The sequence below is a fragment of the Gopherus evgoodei genome, chromosome 16 (genome assembly GCF_007399415.2).
Source record: "Gopherus evgoodei ecotype Sinaloan lineage chromosome 16, rGopEvg1_v1.p, whole genome shotgun sequence".
Lineage (NCBI taxonomy): Eukaryota > Metazoa > Chordata > Testudines > Testudinidae > Gopherus > Gopherus evgoodei.
This window is the reverse complement of record NC_044337.1, coordinates 3,523,356-3,546,365: the sequence shown is the minus strand read 5'-3', so window position 1 is coordinate 3,546,365 and position 23,010 is coordinate 3,523,356. Positions and strand designations below refer to the sequence as shown.

Below are 23,010 nucleotides of genomic sequence, written 5' to 3'. Positions count from 1 at the left end.
GACACAGTCTGCAGGGCCCCAGGCTGGTGGCATGTCGGGAACGACCAGCCTTGGCCACTGAGCTATGTCCGTTGCCCAGAACTGATGGTGAACCGCCAAGCCAGCACCATCTCTGGGCTACCCCCTGGGTTGAATCATGCTTGGGTGTGGGCAGAAGGGTCAGGGAACTCCAGGTCCCATGAGAAGGACTGGCCCTTCCCACGTGTCTGGAACAAGGCTCAAAGACGGTAGTCTCAGCAAAGGGCTGGGAAGGAGCTTTCGCCAGCTGGGAGAGGGAAGGGGCCGTCCACCTGGGGGCAGGTCATAGCATTCCCAGGGCCTCCAGGAGGTGGGGAGACAGGCATTGTTCTCCCCACCATCGCCAGTGCTGTGGCAGCTCCAGCCAGGGCGAACACAGTCCCTGATCTGCAGATCAGTGACACAAAGGCAGCAGGATGCCTCAATCCGACCCCAGCAGGGAGGAGCCCAGGGTTTTGGGTGCTGCAGGACGGGAAAGCAGAGCGCCTCTTCTCCCTGGGTGCTGCACACCGCCCCATTCTGGGCAGGATGGGCAGCACTTGCATTCACCAGTGACAGAACCAGTGCGCAGCCTGGCACTCCACTCCGGGGCTGCTGGGCCACCCAGATGGGCCTCACGCAAACGAGACCGGGAGGCCTTGTGCAGCCTTGAACCTGGACTGGTGTTTGGCCAGAGCAGCCTGATGTCAGTGCCAGCAAGCAGCAGATGGGGTCCCTGTCAGCCGATGGCCTGTGCCTCCAAGGTGAGCGGGCGCCACTGGACGAGAGTCACCATGACTCCCTCACTCCCCAGGCCCTCCGGCTCCCCATCTCAGCAGCCTCACTGCGCTCTCCTCGGTCAAGAGGGCAAGGAGGCGCCTGCAGGGCAGGGAGGCCGTTGTCAGGACTTGTCTGCCTTTCCCGCAGCCCCAGACCAAAGAGAGCAGCTTCCCCCGCCCGCCGCAGAGCTGGGTACGTGCTCACCACACTGTCGGAAATGCTCTCTCCACTGGAAAACAACCCCCAGCTGTCACTTCCAATCCACTCTCCTGCCAGCCTCCCGCAGAGGCCCTGGCGCCCTCACTCGCAGCCACAGGGCGCTTCACCCAGGAGGCTCTGCCAAGGGGACTGTGCCTCGGACGGGAGGATATCGCCTCCTCCCACCTGGTGCATAGGAAGGGCCCGAACTCAGTGTGTGCTCCGTACCCACAAGGGACTGTACCTTGTCTGGGGTCAGGAGCGACTTCACGCCAAAGCTCATACAGCCAATTAGCTGGCTCTGTCTGGAGAAGGATTCAGAGAGCAGGGTTAGCGTCTCCCCTTAAACCCTCCTTACCCCCGAGGCCCAGGGCAGCTTCCCCATCAGCACAGCTCCCGCCCCTTCCCTCTGCCAGGACGGCCTGGCTCCTGCAGAAGTGATGTTAGCACAGGGTTAAGGAGACACAGCACTACACATCTCCTCTCCCCCACACATGCACCTTTGGGCTTTCTGTCCTCTCTCTGAGGGCAGGGCTTTGCAGGCAGCAGGCATCCCCACTGCACTGATCTCACCAGGTCATCCTGCACTTTGGTCCGGCCCCTCCTGTGTTTGCTCCACTCTGATCGTGGTGTCACTCCACAGATGGTCGTGGCTGGATTCCCACCCCAGACTGGCACAGAGGGGCAGGGGCTTGGAGGTTAGTTAGATATTAAAAAAGCTAACGATCCTCTGCAGCCTGGCTGCACCAGCATGCAGCGTTGCTGCTCGACACCTGCTGTACATTAGCTGTGGAGACGGAGGCAGTTCTGCATGCTTGGGCATCCGTATGCTCAGCAGAGGGGCCCTGGAGAGCCCGTCTGGCATACCGGCTTGGGCACTAAGGGGATTTGCTCGGAGACCGAAGCTCTCCCGGCCCTTTACAACACTGGCATTTGCTGACAGCTGCCATGCAGGGACCTGAGACCTGAGATGGAGCGTAAATGATACACCAGGACTTTTCCTTCTTTAGTTTCTCAGATACTTGGAGGGCTGCACCACTTTTGCATATGGGCAGAATGTACATGCCCCTAAGTCAGTATGGCATTAGCATGGGCTCCAGCATTGGCTGCCCCCAATGTGATGTCTGATCCTGCCCTTTGTGCCAACATCACCCAACATGACTCTGGTGAGGGATGCCACTCACTGGCCTCGGAGCTGGATGTAGCATGCTGAACATCTGGAATGGCTGCACCTATGGCCAGCACAACTTGAAACAGGCTGCCCATGTGCCATGCATGTGAAGCTGCATGCAGCATCTGGGGTGGGCACTGAGCCATTCCGGGGCTACCACCAGGCATTGGTGCGAGCAGACACTGTGCAGGCTTCCCCTAGGCTAACTGACCTCTCTGCAACTGTGCAAAATGCTCCCCAGCCCCAGCAGCGTCTGCTCTTGGAACTGCAGTTTGCTTCAATGTCAGCGCAGCAGCAGCCCTGGATCACTCGAGATCACGGCCAGAGTGCAGAGAGCAGTCAGCATCCACAGCTTCCCAGCAGCTCTCGGGGCGCAGCGTGCGACAGAGCACCCTGAGCCGAGGGGTGTGCTGAGGCCGGGGGTGCAGACGTGCTTCACCTACCCCTCACAAAGGGGCTTAGCCCAGTGCCACTGCTCAGATCAAGCAGCCACATCACACTCTCGCTCTACCCACGTGACACCCACTGATGCCAGGCTGGGCCAGGGGACCGAGGCTCTGCAGGAACTCACGTGAAAGTGGCAAGAGCCGATGGTATTTTTTTCCCTTCTCCAGCCTTTCCAAACCTTGTTAAAGAGACAGCTCAGCAGCATTCCAATCCCAGCCCCGTCCCGGCAGTGGCTTTACCTGGAATTCCTCTCTTGGTTCCAAACTGTAACCAGAAGACGCTTGTGTTCATCTTCTTCTTGAATGGGGCTGTAACAGGAGCCAGAAAGGACAGGATGAGAGCACCCATCGCCACCAGGACACACAGCGAGGAGTGGGTTTAGTGTTCCTTTAATGCTCCAGCTATGCCGCATCCCCCACTCCCGGCCCCACTGATTCCTACATGGAGCTTCCCAGCAATTGCCATAAATGGCAGTCTTCTCAAACAAGCTACTGTGCAGTAATTTACTAAAATTAATGAGGCTGCAAGCTCCAATCCATGTTTGTTACATAAGGAAGAACTTGAGGGCCATGCTGCTTGCATGGTTAAACAAAGGAGACATTTGTTATGGACAAGCTGTTGCAAGGGGAGGTGAACTCTCCTGAGCAGGTGCTGAAACACAGCTCAGGTTGTATAAGGACAGACACATGTTAAACATCAAAGGAAGAACACCACAAAAACACTATCATTCATACTCCTAAATAATCACTCTGTGAATATTTCATGAGTATAGAGATCCAACACAGGCAGGTCTGCTAGAAATACTTAACTCCACCAAAACGCTGCAAGCTGCCAGCCCCCTTCCCATGCAAGGACATGCTAGAGCTTTGGGAAATCCTTTTACCTTCCTTGTTCATGCTGATCCACCAGATTGTGGCAGGCCCAGGGCCTAGAAAATGGACTGTTTTCCCCGACTCCATACAGATGCATAGAAGCTACCAAATAAGAAACTCCAAATGTGCAGGAGTATTGCTGTCATGCTGTGTAGTCACAGCTTTGTGAGCTTCAGCAAAGCTCTGTTCAATAGGTCAAGGCATTTCAACCACAAGAAATAGCAAAATAATGTCTGCCACTCCTCATTTCAGTACGAAACCTCATCATGCATGAGGCAAGTTTATTGAAGCTACGAGGTGGGGATTTACCCACGAAAGCTCTTGCTCCAATACGTCTGTTAGTCTATAACGTGCCACAGGACTCTTTGCTGCTTTTACAGATCCAGACTAACACGGCTCCCCTCTGATAAGTGAGTAAACGGGATCTTGGCCACGAGAGGCTAAGGCAGCATTTGCTACAGTTCAGACTCTCTTCCAGCTCCATTCTGAACACATGCCCCATTTGGAACATAAAGCAGTGGAAGGACGGGATGGTGCCACCTCGGACTCTGCATACTCACAAGAGGAAGTGCTCGTGGAAGATGGGATTTTTGTTGTCTGGAACAGTCTTGGTTTTTTGCCTGCATTTCCGATCAGTATCTGGTACTACAGACATCTTGATATCGAGAAACAAACAGCACATTAGCCATCTTTAAGCAAACACAAACTCGCCACAAACCCAGCAACTGTCTCATGCTCAGCTCATCAGGAGACCCACCAGTCAGCTCTGTGGATGGCCAAGTCACAAAGATCTAGTTTGTGCTAGCCAGGTGTTTAGGTCTCTTTGCATTGACCAGGTCTAGCCACAACATTACAAAGCTCCTCTGGGCAACGTGAACAGGAGAAAATCTTCCTTAGCGAGTCAGAGACCCCAGGGTTTGATCTGCGCAAATATTCCTAGCCAGTCTCTGGCCATGTAAACACACACACGCACGCACACACACAGCCCTGAGATCCGCTGAGGGAGGACATATTTTCGGTTAGAATCAGAGGACGTAGAGATGGAAATGACCTACTAAGGTGCTATCAGTTTAACCAGAGCTGCCGAGCCCTGTGCCCTACAGTGCAGTTACTGGAGTTTGCCTAATGCTGATCATTCATTCTCATCCCTTTCCTTAGTCTGCATGATGAGCGCTGACAGCCACAGACAGAGCTTTCTCCTCTGGCTCCCACATTCTCTGCTAGTAATGATTCTGTGACAACAAATTCTCCATTGGAGGGTGCCACAGCCCCCAGGTGCAGTTAGCACAGTGATGCACCCAGCACCTGACAGGAGACTGGCTGTCTTAGCTTACCTGGTGCAGGGAAGTTACTCAGCAGCTGGTATATGCAGGGATGGGGGCAGAGGAGTTCAGGACAAATGGGCAGGCACAAAGCAAAGGTTCTGCTCCAATTTCTGTGGAGCCCCAGAAGAGGGACAGGGAGAAGATGGGAGCCCAGCTGCATGCCTGGAGGAATTCACCCCAAAACCAGAAGGGGTACAAAGCGGTCACATCCTCATCCCCAGCTGAACCCAAAGCCCCTGGGGCAGCTTAAGAACCCACCTTCACATAGGAGTTGCATGTCCGGTACTCTTTTCCCAGCAGGCCCTTTGCTTCCATAACTGGAAAGAAAATGAAACGTGGTTGAAAAGAGACAGGGAAGGCGTCTTCCCACAGCACTGCGCTCATGCCCTGGTGCCAGGCACTGAAAGCCGGGCTCCTCCCTGTCAAGCTTGACTGGCAGGATTAAACCAGAGCTGGCTTACAGGACACAGGCTGGCAGCCTCTGCGCCTGGCAGGCTCCTCGCACGTGCACCTCCCTGCCCCTGAGGGCTCGTGGGGTACAAGGGGGATTGCAGAGAGAAATGGTTGAGGGTTTTATTTTGAAGTAAAACTGTCCTATGAATACATGCATCTGCGGGGGAGCTTGGAGCAGATATAGCCCAGCATCCAGCTGACAAATTGCATTTCACCCGCTTGACTTCACACGACACAGGGGCTACTGGCGCCAGGCACGGGACAAATAGCAAAGGCCAGTGCTCCATCTCTGCTCCGCCTCTGCAAAGCCAGCCTCCCTGCACTGACTGCAGTGGCGATGCACCGTTCTTTCCAGCCGTGTGAGTGAAATGAGAATCTGGCCCCAGCACACAGAGATAGTAACTAGACTGTTCTGTACATGACGCGTTGTCTGAGCTGTGCAAGCCAGGAGCTACCATTCAGAACCCGGCCTGCTATCAGACAGCAGGAGCTTTGCACCTGCTGGGGGAGGCCTGGGTTCCTCTAGGTCCGGATCAGGCTGTCACAAACAGCACAGGAGCGAAGGGCTTGCAGTAAGACCCCTCTGTTGCACACACTCCTAGTTTTCCACTACAATATTTGGGGCTGACCCTTTTCCAGATGTGAAGGCCTAGAGGGACCATTATGATCATCCCATCTGACCTGCAAAGCACAGGCCAGAGAATCTCCCCCAGGGATTCCTGCATCAACCTGGTTATGCTAGAGCAGATCTCTCTGAAAAAGACACCCACCTTGGTTTAAAGACTTCAAGGGGTGGAGAATCCACCCCACCCTGAGGTGAGTTGTTTCAAAGGTGAATCACCTCCTCTGGTAAAACACCTCTCTTATTTGTAGCTTAAATTTACCCAGCTTCAGCTTCCAGCCACTGGGTGTCCTTCTGTGTCTGCTAGTTAAAGAGCTCTCTCATCTCAGAAAGCTCCTCCCCCGTGGGGATTTATACATTGGGTCACATCACACGCTAACCTCCTCTTGGCTAACCACATAGATTGAGCTGCTTTAACCTCTCACTGTCAGGCAGGTTTCCAGACCTCAAACCATCCTTGCACCTCTTTTCAGAACCTTTTCCGATTTGTTACCATCCTTTCTAAGATGTGGAGCAAGTTCCCAGTAACACTCACTCCGGGCCAGCCCCCAGTCAAATAAAACACCGGGTTAAAGTTTGTGCCAGACTCTTACAGCCATTTTTAGGGTCCAAACCATCCCTTCTCCGTTGTTCTGTAAACCCAAACTCCACCCTTGGAAGGAGGCTGGACACCGGCCCTGCACGTTCCAGGGAATGCCAGCCTGGAAAAGGATGAGGAGCACGGACTCAGGCCAGCCATATGAGCTGGGTCATGCAGCACCTTTGCTAGGGCCAGCACCAGCTATAAGCAATGGAGCTTCGGCCAGGCCCCTTGGGGAGCCAGTTCTGCTAACAGATACAACTCACCCTGGCCCTGGCCAGGTACCCAGGCAGCACTTCCTCTCTTCTAACTGCCCAGCCCACTGGAGCTCTGGGGTTCCCGAGCCCCACGCCATCCCAGCACGGCCCTGGGCTCACTGCTGGCTCAGGGAGTTCCTAGTCACTGCTCCCCAGCTCCCCTAACTGTCCTGCCGTCGAGGGCAGCTTCTCCCTGCAAACAGATGGGTATTTCCTGGCTCCATTCAGACTGCTGCACAGCTCAGCCCCGCACGGCTGCCCAGCGCCTGCCCACAAAGCTAGGAAGCTGAAGCACACGAAGGCCAGAATGTATTGCCCCTATTTTGCAGATGGGGATCTGTGGCAAAGAATGGTTCAGTGGCTCCCCGAAGCGCACGCAGCGAGTCCGTGGCACGAACAAGACTGAGCCCACTGGCCTGAACTCAAACTAGCCCCTTTACCATAGACCATCCACCCTCCTGTCTGCTATCAGGAGCGCTGTGTGCCCCAGTGGGCTGGACCCCGGCCCTCCTACTGCGTCTGCTCTGCTTGCACGTGCACGTTCAGATCAGTGGGCATGTCTCCGTGTGCGCTATTAACTGCCCCAGGCCCTCCCCATAGGTCCTGAGGAGCCTCAGCTAGCCACAGGCCACTGTTACCATCACAGAAGGGAAGAAGGTCTCCTGTTCCTTTCCCTGACCCCTGCGCCTTTGCTCCTCTGCTCTTCAGAAGTTAAATGTAAAAGTTAAATGCATCACCACACAAGACCACACAAGGTCAGGAAATGCAGCAGGCCAAAGGAGATAAATTAGGTCAATACGTGACTTTTTGGCTGTTTATGAGCCACAGAGAGCCTGTCACTTGCTGTGGTACACAAAGCATTGGGGGTTAGATGAGACACTCGAGCCTTGTCCCCCCCCGAAACCAAGCTCCCCACAGGGGTAACAGGCAATGCACTCACCAAAGCTCCCAGTACACATATCTGAGACCTCCAGTGACACCAGCAACGGCCATTTGTGACAAATCTTTCTGTCCTTTATGCCACATGACGAAGCATCAATGACACAAGCTCCAGGTCACCTTTAAGGTTCTACAGCAACCTGCGCTCATCCCCGGGCTTCTGGGAGCAGTTGCTTCCCTGGGTAGTGTGAAGCTTTAGACACCGCTGTCTGTGTCGGAACATGTATCCACCAGAAGTACTGGCCATACAAGCTAGGTGAGCTCACATCACTGCAGAGGCTCCAACCCCGCAGCTCTCAGTCGCTGGGGGCATTGCTGTGCATTTAATTTGATGGGACCCTGTTTACTAAGGTTTTTCGGCATCTAACCATGCAGGTAGGCACCCACTGGGATTTTCCAAAGTGCCCACACAGGTGAGGCACCTGCCCCCCATTGAAAGTCCAGGTGTCCAGCTGCCTTGGGGACTTCAGCCAATCACGAGTGAGCTCAGGCTGACCCATGGGCTCCATTATCATGCTCTGGACATTGCAGGCCCCTGTGCTGCCGAGCCAGATTGCTGGGCATCGTGGGAAATCAACCCCAGCAATGGGGCCTGGAGGGAGTGACGGGAGGGATTCCCATGCTGCGCTCAGGAGCCAGTCGAGGGTCACTCAGAGTCACTGTTATTGGAGATTTGTCCTGTGCCTGCTAAAGTGCTCGGGGCAGCTTGGCCTGCAAAGCACAGCCCTGCCCCCGATGTGATGCAGAGTGGGCTGGACAGGCTGGGCCGCCTACAGCAGGGGCTACGCTGGGTGCAGCTTGTGGCAGCATCGCTGTTGACTCACTCAAGGACACCACAGGAGGAGTGAGGCTCCTGCCAGCGAGCAGCCTGCCTGGGTTTGTTAAGAGATCTGGCTGGAGCTGGGTCCTGGGAGGCAGAGCCAAGCCCTGCTCTCCCTCTGCCTGGGTTAAGTCAGGGCAGCAGGACCGGCACCAGAGTCACTGCAGATCCTCACAGGTGAGGCAACACAGATCACCCTTTGCACATGTGAGCACATGCACGTGGGGTGGTGCTCTGCTCCCCTCTAGCATGGCTGGTGAGCTGGCGGCAGCCACTGCTAGCAGAGCCTGCTCTTTCCACACCAGCTGCCCCATGGTCAAGCCCCACTGCTGAGCCAGCCTCTCTGGGGCTAACATGCTACAACGGGCGCTAGGCAAAGTGCCCTTATCGTGAGCTGCCCCTGCCCTCCTGGTGACATGGACTGTATCCTGGCCCCCCTCGGTGATACTTACTGTGCAACACGAGGAGCCTGCCCTGCATGTCGATGGACAGCTTCAGCTGACCTGGGCAAACAACAGGAGAAAGAGCAGATGAGCAACTGGTGCGGAACTCATCCAGGGAGATTCCCTGCCGACTATGCCCCACAAGCCAGCCCAGCTGGGTGCAGAGGGACCCCCCAGTACCCATGGCTCTGCCCTTCTGCCAGCTTCACTCCAGCCACTAAACACCCTGGCTCCCTTCCCTGCTCTAACAGCATTTCAGGGGCTGCTGCTCGGCGAGATGCTGCCCATGTAGAGGAACCTGTGGCAGTGGGGAAGGGCTGGGAAAACCTGGCTCCTGGAAAGGTTCTGTCTCACTTTAACACGCCTCCCAGGGCTGAGTGATATGTGGCCACAGAGACGGGGCATGGGAGACTCCTGAACCCTGGCATGATCACTGGGCCTACAGACATGCCCTAATGGGAATTCAGCTGTTCAATGTAAGTGACAGTAACTAAAGTGTCACAATGACCTGTCCCAACAAATCGTGACAGGAAAAGGAACAAGAGGGAGGCAGAAAGACTGGCTTAGCCCAAACAAAACGGCCTGTGATAAAACTCAAGGGCTGTGTTAAGATCATGCCTGGTAAACAGCAACAGTGTGGGAACGAGTGTCAATGAACCAAAATTGATATGTCAGAAACTAGGCCTAGTTGGTGGACAAAATAACGGGAAGATGGACTAGTCCACCCCCCACTCCCTTTTGGGGTCCTTAAGGAAAGAGATTTGGGGAGAAAAACTGGCTACTGAGCAAGCTTCACCATCATGGCTGCCACCCCTACTGGCTTCTGGGACCCCGGGGCCATCGTCATCCTGATCCTGACCTGAGCGGACACAGAGAGGGACCTAGATGACATCACTGCCTCCACCGGGTCTAGCCAAACCCCAGACAACCCTGGGATGAAACAGAATTAGACTTTAACACCACCAGCTCCAGCCTGTCTCAACAAACTTCTTCTCTTCTCCCCAAAAGGGCAGCTATTACCATCTTCAATACCATCTAAGGGTACATCTACACTGCAGAGAGAAACCCACGGTACCTGTCATAACTGTCCTACTCAGATCTGAACCTTAGAGTTCAGAACATGAGAAGCTAGCATGAAACCTCCAAACTTAATTACCAGCTTGGATCTGATATCACTGCCGCCAGCCAGAAAAATTCCAGTGTCTGGCTCACTCTGGTCTCCCCAAAACCTTCCCTGGGGAACCCCAAGACTCAGATGCCCTGAGTCTCACCACAAAGGGAAATAACCCACTTCCCTTCTCCCTCTTTACCTCCTCCCAGATTTCCCCGCCCTGGGGACCCTAGGATACTCCCTGCTTCAAGTCCTTGAAACACAAGTACCGAGAGATCTAATCTCTCTCCCCCCTCACCCAGAGGGTATGCAAAGTCAGGCTTAGTAAATCTAACACAAAGAGATTTTCCCCCTCCCTTCGTTTCTTAGCCTTAACCAGTGAAAAGCACTCAAACAGGTCTTAAAAAGAAAGCTTTATATAAAAAGAAAGAAAAAGGACATAAAATGGTCTCTGTATCAAGGTGACAATATACAGGGTCAATTGCTTAAAAGAAAAAATGAATAAACAGCCTTATCCAAAAAGAATACAATTTAACACATTCCAGCAACTACACACATGTAAATACAAAAAAAAATATAAACCTATTATCTTACTATCCTTGTACTTACAACTTGGAAACAGAAGATTAGAAAGCCTGGAGATTCCTGTGGTCACTCTCAGAGCCCAGAAAGAGAACAGACCAAGAACAAAGGACTCACACCCAAAACTTCCCTCCACCCAGATTTGAAAAGGTCTTGTTTCCTGATTGGTCCTCTGGTCAGGTGTTGTTTGTTACCCCTTTCCAGGTGAAAGAGACATTAACCTTTAGCTATCTGTTTATGACAGCACCAAGTCTCAGACCCTGGGTCAGCTGACTTGGGTGCACGGGGCTCAGGCTGCAGGGCTAAAAACAACAGCGTAGATGTTCCCACTCAGGCTGGAGCCCAGATTCTGAGACCCTCCTGAGACAATATGTACCCTTGAGTTCACCCTTTTTACAACACTATGATAAATTTTGTAGAAAATATGCCTTGTGAGGTATCATCTGAAAACTCATAATTTGCTGAACATTACTGTCCTGGTAAAAATCTGTGTGGTCACATTGTATGTAAAGTTATAAAATTCTACTATATAAAATGTGTTCTGTGGCATACAGTATGGCTGGGGGGGGATTTACATGCTGGAGGCTGTGTGTGGGCAGAACAGGAGTGGTTGTTCTCACAGCAAAGCAGTGTAAAAGGCACGCCAGGTTGGAGAACTGAGGGGACGCAGCTGTCCAGATTGTACCCTGAGTAATGTCACACCTCCCCCCTCATCACATTTCAGAGCCAGGGCTCCTGCCAGAGCAGAAACATCTACACTGCTTGTTTTAGCCCCATAGCATGACTTGGGCTCTGAGACTCGGTACTGTGAGATTTTCTTTGCAGTGTAGCCTATCAAACAAGGGTGGGGTGGGGGGTTCCTTCTGAAAACTCTCTCCAGCTGAAAGCAAAAGGAACAAGGGATGTAGTTCAAATGAAAGCCTTATTCAATACTTCACATTTCAAACACTTTAGCTGTTTTTCCTTGGTGCTGAGCAGGCTGAGGGCTCTGTACACTGAACCCTGGACCTTGTTTAACACTGGACAGTGATCAGGTTATGTTAACACCTTCGGCCCATATAGTCCAACAAAATTAATACAACAACCCAACCCCCAGCTCTCCATCCTCCCTCTGGGTGGCCTTGGAAGGTCCCTCTGCCAAAGCTTTCCTGTCCACAGACCTGGGCTAACACCAACCTGCCCCCACTGGCAGGCTGTAAGGGGCAGTTAGCCTCAGGGAGGGCGGTCTGACAGAGGAACACTGGGGAAGTGCTGAGTATAATTCCACACACAGTGTATGCTCCTGGAAGCAGGGACATTAGCAACATGTAAAGGCAGGGAGGCAGTGTGTCCTAGTGGGTGGAGCACTGCACTGGCAATCAGCAGCCTGGAAGCTCAGTGGAGGAGGAGCTACCCACACGGCCACTCAGCAGCCTATTTAGTACCGTGCAGGCGCTCAGGGAACACCTGGCCGGGATCTACCCCTGCCGGAGGAGAGGCACCCCTCCCCCGGCCCCAGCTCAGCCCCAGAGAAGGGGCGCCTTGAACCCAGCCTCAGCCTGGACCTGCCATGGCCGGGGCGCTTATCCCCCCTAGCCCAACGGGGAATGGCGAAGAGCCCAGCACTTTACCCTTCCCTCACACAGCCACTGTCTCTGTGCCTATCCCAGAGGCATCAGCACCCCCTCTGCAGTGCCCTGACCCAGAGGGAATTGCTGGTGGTTGGCAGAGCTGACACCGAGCTGCCCAGGCACAACCCCAGGGATGGACAGCAGAAGAGGGGATTCTCTACCAGGAGTTCAGGTAATAGTCCCCATGCCGCAGAGACACTCCTGGCAGGGGCCGGGCTGCTGGCCTCTCAGGGAGGCAGGGCTCTGGTGCGATGCCGGCACTGTGGGGAAGCAACACTTTCACCGGGCATTTCCTGCTTTGCTAAGGGCTGTGACGTCCCACGCGTGGGCAGCAGAAAGCCCCTCACTGGGACAGTGACCTATAGTGCACCTGGAGGAAGCAAAGAAAGATCCCCATGGCAGTGAGTGCAGGGCTGCCGGGCTAGGAGCCTGGCTGCTAATTCTGGCTCTGCTACTGAGCTGCTGGAGCAAGTCCCTTCTCCTCTGTGGGCCGTGATGTCCCCCTCCCGAAAACGGGGATAACGAAACTCCCCATCCTGTGTGCAGTGCTTGGAGCTCTAGGGCTGGGCTGCTCAATGCAATGACTAGGTTGCATTAGCGAGACAATGTCTGGGAGTGACGGCTGCTACTCCTAAGCCCTGAGACTCAAGAAAGATCTTCTGCCCTGGCTCCATGCCACACAGATTCCCATGTGCCAGGGAACCCATCCCCAGCCAGTTAGTTAAGCTAGTGTGGCTGTTTGCATCACTGGGGGCGGGCCGTGGGGCAGGAAGCAGAGTCCGGCTAGTTACATTCACATGAGGTATTGCTGGAGATCCTCAGCAATATGAGGAAGTCCAGATTTCCAACTGGCCGAACCAGGGCACAGCTGGGCTCTAAGTCCTGGCACATCACCTTAGCGGCAGACAGCAGACGGCTCACAGCTCTGCCCTAATAACAAGGCTGGGGGTGGGGTCATTTCACCCTCAGCTGGTGTAAGTCAGTGAAGCTCCACTGAAGTCTGTGTCAATTTCCACCAGTGGTGAATTTGGCCCTTGGTGTTTAACATGCTCCCAGAACAAACTCAGCATTTGGAGCCAGGACTTTAACCCTTTTGCCATCTTCCCATTTCTGAAGCCGTGGGAATGCTCTCATTATCCCGCCATTAACATCTGACAATGGTGACCCTGGGAAAGCAAAAGGATGAGATCCAGCCAAGCATGACCCGGAGTCAGCCTGCTAATGAACAGGAGTGTGAGGGGACAGAGAGCTTTTGTGCCAGGGTTATTTGAGGAGCGGGACGAGGAAGAGCATGGATCGAATCTGCGCCAGGAGTGGCAGGGGAGCCCTGGCTCTGGGAGGCAGCACATGGTGATCCCTAAACACAGCGGGCTGAGATTAAGCAGAGCGAGAACAGCAGAAGCAGGACAGAAGGCTGCAGCTGGGGTTAAAATAATTGAGTGATGTGAGGCTGTTTTATGACAACATAACTCAATCTGAAGGTGTGTTCGGACTGGACACTGATCAGGGTCATTAGCACTGAGGCATAGGATTGGTTTAGTATTTACTATGCACAGCAGTAGTGCCAGCAGGCCATGAATTAGGGCCCCAGGGTGCTAGGTGCTGTACAAATGCTTACAAAAAGATGGGAGGAGGGAAAAAAACCACCTAGTGAAACCACAGAACTTTATGGGGTGTTCTGACCATCTCTGAACCACTAGGGATTGGCCACTGGTGCCAAGAGAGAGGGTCCTAGACTAGAAGACTGGTCCAGTATGAAAAACCCCATCTTCCTGTAGGAAACGGATGATGGTGCTGGCTCAGAAAGCCAACTGGAAACAGACTTGCCCCTGCCTTTCTCTAGCTACCTGCAAAGAGCTGGCATTAGTAGTGTGGTGTGTTTGTACAGCACTGAGCACACGGGGGTCCTGGTCCTGACTAGGCTCCTAAGCACTCCGGTAATACAAAGAACATAAGACAGTGAAGCTTAACCACAGCCTGAGAGACATGTAAGGATGCACTGCGGCTGGGACAGGAGGCTGAGGAGGGGAGAGTTAAATAAACAAACTGCAGCCACATGGCAATATGGGTCCAGCTGAGGCATTCAGATTTTCTCAGACAAACGGAGTGCTGACCTCCTCCCACGGCTGGCAGGAAAAGCAGCCCCACGCCAGCCTCGCCTTATGTAGAACAACCAGCAAAAACTCTATTCAACATCTGGACCAAGGAGCTGCTGGCTTTCTGAGTTTCCCCAGACGAAGAGGGTAGGCTGAGGGCTGCATTTGAGAAATGCTGGTCTTGTGGCAGTGGAAAGTCTCTCTTGGCACCAGAGAAGCAGTAAGTGAGGCCCACCAAGGCTGTGTCTCCACTAGGGATAAAGGTGGAATTTTACAAGACAAGTGAGCACGAGATAACGATCTCCTTGTAAACTCCTAGTGGAGACAGGGCAGGGGGATTTTTACCTCAGCGATCGGGGATGTCAGAGAGCCAGCTCACTACCAAGGGCAATGATCCCTACTCTGATGCATTAAACCCTGGGCTTTGTTCATGTTTGTACCTCCTATTTAACTAAAACCCTTGGGAGCAGAGGTCTGTTGGCGAAGGATCCTGCCCCCCATGATGGTCAGTTAAGGGCTGAGAGCTCTCCTGCCACTCCTCTGAGCCATCCAAGGAGCCCTGGGCAGTCTGGGTATTCCCACCTGTACATAAGAGCAATGAGTTGGGTGTATGTCCATTGCTGTCTCATGCTGGATCCCGGTAGAAGGGATTTCCTACCAACACTCCATCTTTCTTCTACTCTAGTGCTCTCATTACACCACTTAGGCTATGCTCTACTGGGGGAGGAGGAGCTGCCCTGTACTGAATGAGGTAAGAATTCTGACTGGCACCACAATGCTCACAATACCCACTCACAGGTCTCTGTCCTTCAAGTCCCAGCTCCTGGAGTCCAGTGATTAAGTGAGAATTTCAGCTCTCATTTCAAAAGGGGACATTTCTGGCCTCCAGGCTGAGGAAAGCCAAGTTGGGTGATGCAGGTGCAACCTAAAGGCTCCAAACCCAGAAGGCCAACAAAAAAAGAGCCCAAACTTACTATTTTTAGTCTTATGTTTTTAAGCCAATCCTGATTTTGGGGGGCTGGCTCATGCTTGGGTCTCAACTGAGGCAATTCTGGGCACACAGGCAGAGCACAGCCCTCCCTGACTGCGCTTGGCCCAGGATTGGCGTGGGGAAGGAAACTGGCTGTGATGTTACGGAAGCAGAGGTCCCAGGAAGGGACACTCTTGTCAGGTAAGGGGTGCGATTCCCTGCCTGCTTCCAGCAGCCTTTTATACCTTGTCACTTTTATTATCAGCTGATTTACGGCAGCGGGCCTTGGAGAGAAGTAAAACAGAACTGTAAGTAAGACGTTGCAGCTTTGAAGAGAAAAGGAAACTGCACCAGTAAATGCCAACGTTGTGTGCTAGCAGCATGAAGGAACGTGGAAAACAACCTCCATCAACACAGAATAGTCCACTAGCCCCCATGGAGACCAGGAATCAGCATCAGGTTTGTCACAAACACAGACGCGCAGATGCATTCGCACAGGCAGCGTACAATTGCAGGGACTGAACCCAGGGGAGGAGCTGCAGGGAACATCACAGGACATTCTCCCCGCCACAGAGAATCACGAGGCTGCCAGGCACTCTCCATCCCAAGGCCAGGGTCCAGCAAAGCTGAGGGACCCAGCATGGGAGTGTCACTCGCCCTCCCTGGTTCCGGTGCGGGGGGGTGGGAACGTTTTGCTCAGTTCCTTCTGCTGCTTGGCTCTGAGCATTTCTGGGCCTGTTCGGAGCAGCCAGGTGGCCCTAGTGTGGGCAGCTGAACCCAGGGACCTGAAGCCATGATGGCCCTGCTGCACAGCCACCCTGGACATCCCAGGGCCACGGCTCTTGCTAGCTGTGGCGCATGGAGCTTTAAAAACCACACCCACGCACATGCACGCACTCCCCACTTACTGATCTGATTAGGATCCAGGGAGTGGCAGTGACAACCTGCTGCTTTGTGAAGTCACCTGGGGCCTGATCTCCAGAGATGCTAAGCACCCCACACACACACACAGGAGACGGGTTGTGTTTAGCAGCTTTCACATTTAGATCCTTGCTGTCTTGCAAACGCCAGTGCCGACACAGCGCGCTGCATGCTTAGTACAGCTCCAGCCATCCACTCGGCAGCAGCTCTGGACTAGCAGAACACGAGTCTGTGGGGCCCGCGTACAATGTGATTGACAGGTGATCTCCTCCATCCCGGGCCACACTGAAAGCTGAAATTCCCAGTCGATTGCAGGCCGCTGCTGTTCAGCCCGGGAGCAATGGCATGGCCCAGGCAATGCAGGAAACCGTCTTCAAGGGCTGTGCCCAGAGGGTGGTGAGAGGAAGCTGCTCCTGTGCCACCGGTGCCCTGGCCCCTCCCCTATGCAGCCTCACAGGGCTCTGCTCTCTCCCTGGGCCTGTTCAATAGTCACTTGCCACTGCTAGGAGAATGGGCGACGCCAAGTGCTCCAACACCAGCATGCAGAGCATGCCCAGCCCTTTCCTTCACTCCCCGCCCGCACTAGCCACAGAGGCCTGGGAAGTCACTGGAAGTTATTCCTGGGAATTCAGTGGGCTTTGCCCAGAGTCACCAGCTATGCCAGGGTTGGGCTGGAACCACGGCATGGGTGAGGAGTGGCTGACCCACGGCCCAGGTGAGGCGCTGGCTGGAGGCAGAGAGACACAGACAACATGCGTTTGTGTATTTAATTCTGGTGGATGCAAGGCACTGGGCAGATGACATCACAAAGCACCCTGCTGTCAAAAGCTACAAACCACTGCCAGCCAGGCGCCCCGAAGCCCAGTGACCCAGAAGTGGAGGGCCCTGTGTCCCTTTACAAAGCAGCCCTCTGGCAGTGCACTGACTGAGTACGCATGTGGCTCAGGGATTAGGTAACTCAGGGGGAATCAGAGCAGTGCCCTGCAATTCTTTTCCACAGGATCTTTAGTTCTCATCCCACCATGCAGCGGGAGCACCGGTTAGGAAGGGCAGAAGAACCACTAGCCAAGTGGGCCCCAAACAGCTCACCTGGGACTGCAGGGCAGCACTGGGCACAGGACTGCAGCTTGCAGGGGCACGTGAACCAACAGCCTCGTGGCCCTGATCCAGACACAGGACGCAGCTGCACATCGTGCGCTGCAGAGCTGCTATATGAAGCTTAGATCCCAGCCCAACATGGCATCTGCGTGATAGGAGTTTGTCTAGCCTCTCCCCTCAGCCAATGCTGCCCTGGCCCACACAGTGGACAGTACTGAAAAGCCTCCTCTGGTCCCTGGAAAGACCCTCAGACCCTGCCTGATATGCTCCCACAAGCTGCTCCTGGGTTACACTAGAGCTGAGAATGGAGATTAGGCTGCAAGGGTAAAACTCCTTCCAGGAAGGCTATTGATCTGAACACCGCAGCAGTAGAAACCTAGGGACTCCAGAGCGAAGGTGCATAAAAGGGACCAGCCACCTGACATGTGGAAATGCACAACAAAAGTTGCCAGCCAAGTGGATCTCTGCCTGTAGCAGCCGCTGAAGGAAAACCAGCCCCTCAAACCACTTTCTCCAGCACTTTCAGCTCCTCTGTGACCACGCACTGCACCTTGCCAGAGTGACCCTTAGCACTGCACAGCTGAACCCAACCTGTAAAGTCCCAAACTCCCTGTCACACTGTATGTGAGAGACCAGCATGCCCCACTCCCATTACAGCCCCATAGCCACCAATCACACTAGGGTCGTTAGAGATGCAGCGCACAAGTGTCTCCCACCTACATACAAACCTCTGCCCCCAAGCATGAAATCGCAGCACTTCTAAGACACGAGTAAAGGGCATCAGAGTGACAAAGCATCACATATTGCTGAAGAGAGGTTGGAACCCAGGTATAAATCAGTGCCGGGGGGGCACATTTCCTAATCTCCACTCAGGAGCTGTAGCAGTGCTGGGCCTTCTCCAAACACCAGGGATGTGCAGCCACCAGCGATGGGATATTCCAACCTCCCCAAAAACTGCTTGATCCAAACCCAGCTAATCTGACAAAGCAGGTGAGCAGGGAGCAAAGCTGCTGTTACTGTGACTTTCCCAACTTCCTCCTCCACCCCTGGGATTCTTATGCTCAATGGTGTGTGACAGGTCCCACTGCAGGAGCCCCTACCACAAGCGAGATGTTTGCCCGATAGAGCCCTGCAAACCTCTGCACTCAGAGTGTGACAGCTTGTGACGATGCAACAATAATATCATGCAGCTAGGGGTTCACTCTGCACTTGCTGACCCCGTCTGAATCTGTCCAGCGATACCAGAGTAAAACTAGCCTCAGAGGAGCCCCGGCCCCTTCGTGCTCAGGGCTGATTGCTGAGGTGCAGGTACCAGCAGAGGCCTGGAGTTCACCCGTGCTCTGCGATGGGAAGACTGGCTAGTCTCACCCAGCGAGGCAGAGAGGAAAGGATCGCTGCCCACCCGGCTCCTTGGCATGGCCAGCAGAGTATGGGCGAGGGGGTTAAATCTGCCTCCGGGGAGCTGCCCCAGGACCGAGTCTGCAGGCCAGCCACCTGTCTGTGCCCCTGCACAGCGGCAGCCCCGTGGCACGGCCCAGGGAGCCGCCCCCAGCCTGGGCCCAGACCGACTGACCCCCAGGACTGAGCCCCACAGGCCCAGCCCGCCCCAGCCTCGGCACTCACCGAAGGTCGTGAGGTAGAAGGAAGAGTCCAGTGGGTCGGCCTGGCCGGCACAGAGTGAGACTTTGCGGACGTCGCCGGGCTCCATGGCTGCCGGGCCCAGCCGGCCTGTGGTGGGAGAGCTGGGGGCGCTTGGCAGGAGCCTCAGCAGCCAGTTAACACGGCAGCGCGCGGCCTGCACAGAGCCCAGCGTCCAACTGCCCGCCCGCGTTTGAATAGCACAAAGGGCTCTGGCAGCCCATTGGCCGGGCCGCTGTGAATGGGGAGCTGCACCTGCCTGAACAAACAAGGCCCTGGCCACACACACACACACACACACACGCAGACACTCTGATATGCACAGAGAGAAACTGACACATGTACCCTCTGATACACACACACACTCTCAACACACAGACACTGACACACACAGACACTCTGATGTGCATAGAGAGAAACTGACACACATACACATTGATACATACACAGAGACACTGACACACAGAGACACACTCATAAACACAGAGAGACACTGATACACACATACACACACTCTGATACACAAACACTGACACACGCACACACTGATATTCACAGAGAGAAACTGACACACGTACACACACTGATACACACACAGAGACACTGACACACAGAGACACACTATTATAAATACAGAGAGACACTAATACACACACACACGTACACACAGAGATACACCGATACATATACACACACACACTCTGATACACACACAGAGACACTGACGCACGCACACACTGACACTGGTGACACATGCAGACACTGATACACACAGAGACACACAAACACACATATAGATATTGATACTGATACACAGACACTGACACATACACAGACTGATACACACAGAGACACACACTGACACTCATACACAAACACACATAGACATACACTGATACAGAAACACTGATACACACACTGATACACACACATAGCTATTCTGATACACACACAGCGACACGCTGATATACATACAAAATGGCAGTGATATACACAGACTAATACACACACACACACTGATACACTGACACTGATACACACACAGACACTCTGATACAGACTCACATTGACACATACACAAACACACACAAATGTACACTAACACTGATACACACACACTGATACATGCATACAGCTATTCTGATACACACTCACTGATACACAGAGACACTGATAAACACTGACACTCTGATATACATACACACACACTGACACTCACACAAACTCTGATACACACACTGACCCTCTGATAAACGCACACACACACACTGATATACACACACAGAAACTGACACTTTCATACACAAACTCTGATACACATCCACACACTGACACCCACACATACTGATACACACACTCACATACACAAATTCTCATACACACACTCGCATATTGATATACATCCACAGACACTGATACACAGATACACACACTGACCCCCTAATATACAGAGAGACTGATACATACACTGACATACACACACAAACTGACCCTCTAATATACACATACACAGACTCTCATATACACATACATTCTGACACATACACACACACACTGATACACACATTGACCCACTGATATACATACACACAGACACTCTGATAGACACACACACTGACACACTAATATATAGACACACACTCTGATAGACACACACACTGACACGGATATATATACACATGACACTCTGAACATACACTGACACTCTGATCTACACACAGAGATACTCTAATACACACACAGATTTACACACTGACCCTTTGATATATGCACATACACTATATCAGAGGGGTCGCCGTGTTAGTCTGGATCTGTAAAAGCAGCACAGAATCCTGTGGCACCTTATAGACTAACAGATGTTTTGGAGCATGAGCTTTCGTGGGTGAATACCCACTTCGTCGGATGCATGTAGTGGAAATTTCCAGGGGCAGGTATATATATACAAGCAAGAAACAGGCTAGAGATAACAAGGTTAGGTCAATCAGAGAGGATGAGGCCCTCTTATAGCAGTTGAGGGAGCCATCGTGCAGCAAAAAAACTTCAGGACTAGACTTCAAAGAGAAACTGCTGAGCTTCAGTTCATCTGCAAATTTGACACCATCAGCTCAGGATTAAACAGAGACTGTGAATGGCTTGCCAACTACAAAAGCAGTTTCTCCTCCCTTGGTTTTCACACCTCAACTGCCACAGGACTCTTTGTCACTTTTTACACATACACTGACACTGATACACACACACTCTGATATACATATTGACACTGATAGACACACACACTGATGCTCTGATCTACACACACAGACACTCTGATACACACACATATTTACACTGACCTTTTGATATATACTAGGGGTTGGCAACCTTTCAGAAGTGCTGTGCCGACTCTTCATTTATTCACTCTAATTTAAGGTTTCACGTGCCAGTCATACATTTTAATGTTTTTAGAAGGTCTCTTTCTATAAGTCTATAATATATAACTAAACTAGTGTTGTATGAAAAGTAAATAAGGTTTTCAAAATGTTTAAGACGTTTCATTTAAAATTAAATTAAAATGCAGAGCCCCCTGGACCGGTGGCCAGGACCCAGGCAGTGTGAGTGCCACTGAAAATCGGCTTGTGTGCCGCCTTCAGCACCCGTGCCATAGGTTGCCTATCCCTGATATATACATATACACTGACACTCTCATACACACTGTCATAAATATAAACGGAAGGGTAACAAGCTTTATGTATGCAGTAACATAAAATCCCTCCTGGCCAGAGGTACAGACAGAGGTACAGAATCATTTTACCTGTAAGGGGTTAATCAGTTCAATTAACCTAGTTGGCACCTGACCAGAAGGACCAATGGGAAAAGATGATACTTTCAAATGGGGGGAGGGGCGTTTGTGCTCTTTTTTTTGGTTCCCTCGGGGAGAGAGAGAGACCAAGCAGGTAACCCATCTGTTGAAAAGATACCTTGAAATGATACATCTAAAATTACAGAAATTGTAAGTAAAAGCAAGGAAATGTGTTAGATTATCTTTTGTTTTAGCTTGTGAATTTTCCCTATGCTAAGAGGGAGGTTTATTCCTGTTTTTGTAACTTTGAAGTTGACCCCAGAAGAAAATTCTCTGTGTTCTAAATCTTTTATTCACCTTGTAAAATTACCTTCCATCCTAATTTTACAGAGGTACTTCTTTTACTTTTTTTTTATAATCAAGTTCTTCTTTTAAGAACCTGATTGATTTTAGTGTCCTAAAAATAAAGGGTCTGGTCTGTACTTTTATTAAAGGCAATTGGTTGGTATATTATTCTCAAGCCTCCCCAGGAAAGGGGTGAAAGGGTTTGGGGGGATATTTTGGGGAAATAGGAACTCCAGGTGGTCCCTTTCCTGAATTTTCGTCTAAATCACTTGGTGGTGGCAGCAATACCGTCCAAGGACAAGGACGGTATTGGGGAAGTTTTAACCTACGCTGGTAGAAATAAGCTTAGGGAGTCTTTCATGTGGCTCCCCACACCTGTACCCCTGAGTTCAGAGTGGGGAAGGAACCCTGACACACACACATTCTGATTTCCTGGGTTCACACACAGACATCGTGCTTGCAAGTCGGGCAGCACTGCCGACAAAGGGTACCAGGGTGCCAAGTATCAGAGGGGTAGCCATGTTAGTCTGTATCCACAAAAACAACAAGGAGTCCGGTAGCACCTTAAAGACTAACAGATTTCTGCATCTCCATGCATCTGAAGAATTGGATTTTTTACCCACAAAAGCTTATGCCCAAACAAATCTCTTAGTCTTTAAGGTACAACCAGACTCCTCATTGTTTTGTGATACCAGAATGTGTATTCACTGACCCCAGACATTCTGGGAGGCAGTGGTGGATTAAGAGTTAGTGGGGCCCTGTGTGCAGCTTTATTTTGGGGAGAGGGGGGCCTTGGGACCCAGCCAAGAAAAAATATTCTCTCATCTCCCACCCACCCCTTTTCATTCTTTTTTTCTTCATCCTCCTCCTATATTATAAGTAATAGAAAGTACATGGAAACAAAGTGAGGTACCTTGATTGGGGCAGGGGGTTGGGGTGTGGAAGAGGATGCAGGGGTC

General features: G+C 52.4%; 1 protein-coding gene across 2 annotated transcripts in view; it reads right to left on the bottom strand.

Annotated features, from left to right (window-relative positions):
• RGS3 (regulator of G protein signaling 3) overlaps nt 1-23,010 on the bottom strand; it is a 232,180-nt gene that overhangs the window by 167,232 nt on the left and 41,938 nt on the right. The window contains exons 3-7 of one of the 2 annotated variants that reach the window (XM_030535444.1): nt 8,914-8,964; nt 5,049-5,107; nt 4,026-4,120; nt 2,833-2,901; nt 1,220-1,280 (exon numbers count right to left, since the gene is read on the bottom strand). In XM_030535444.1, coding sequence (XP_030391304.1) covers nt 1,220-1,280; nt 2,833-2,901; nt 4,026-4,120; nt 5,049-5,107; nt 8,914-8,964 — 335 coding nt within the window. Of the gene's footprint in view, nt 1-1,219; nt 1,281-2,832; nt 2,902-3,476; nt 3,525-4,025; nt 4,121-5,048; nt 5,108-8,913; nt 8,965-23,010 lie in introns of those variants that run through there. The other variant, XM_030535445.1, reaches the window with a different exon arrangement.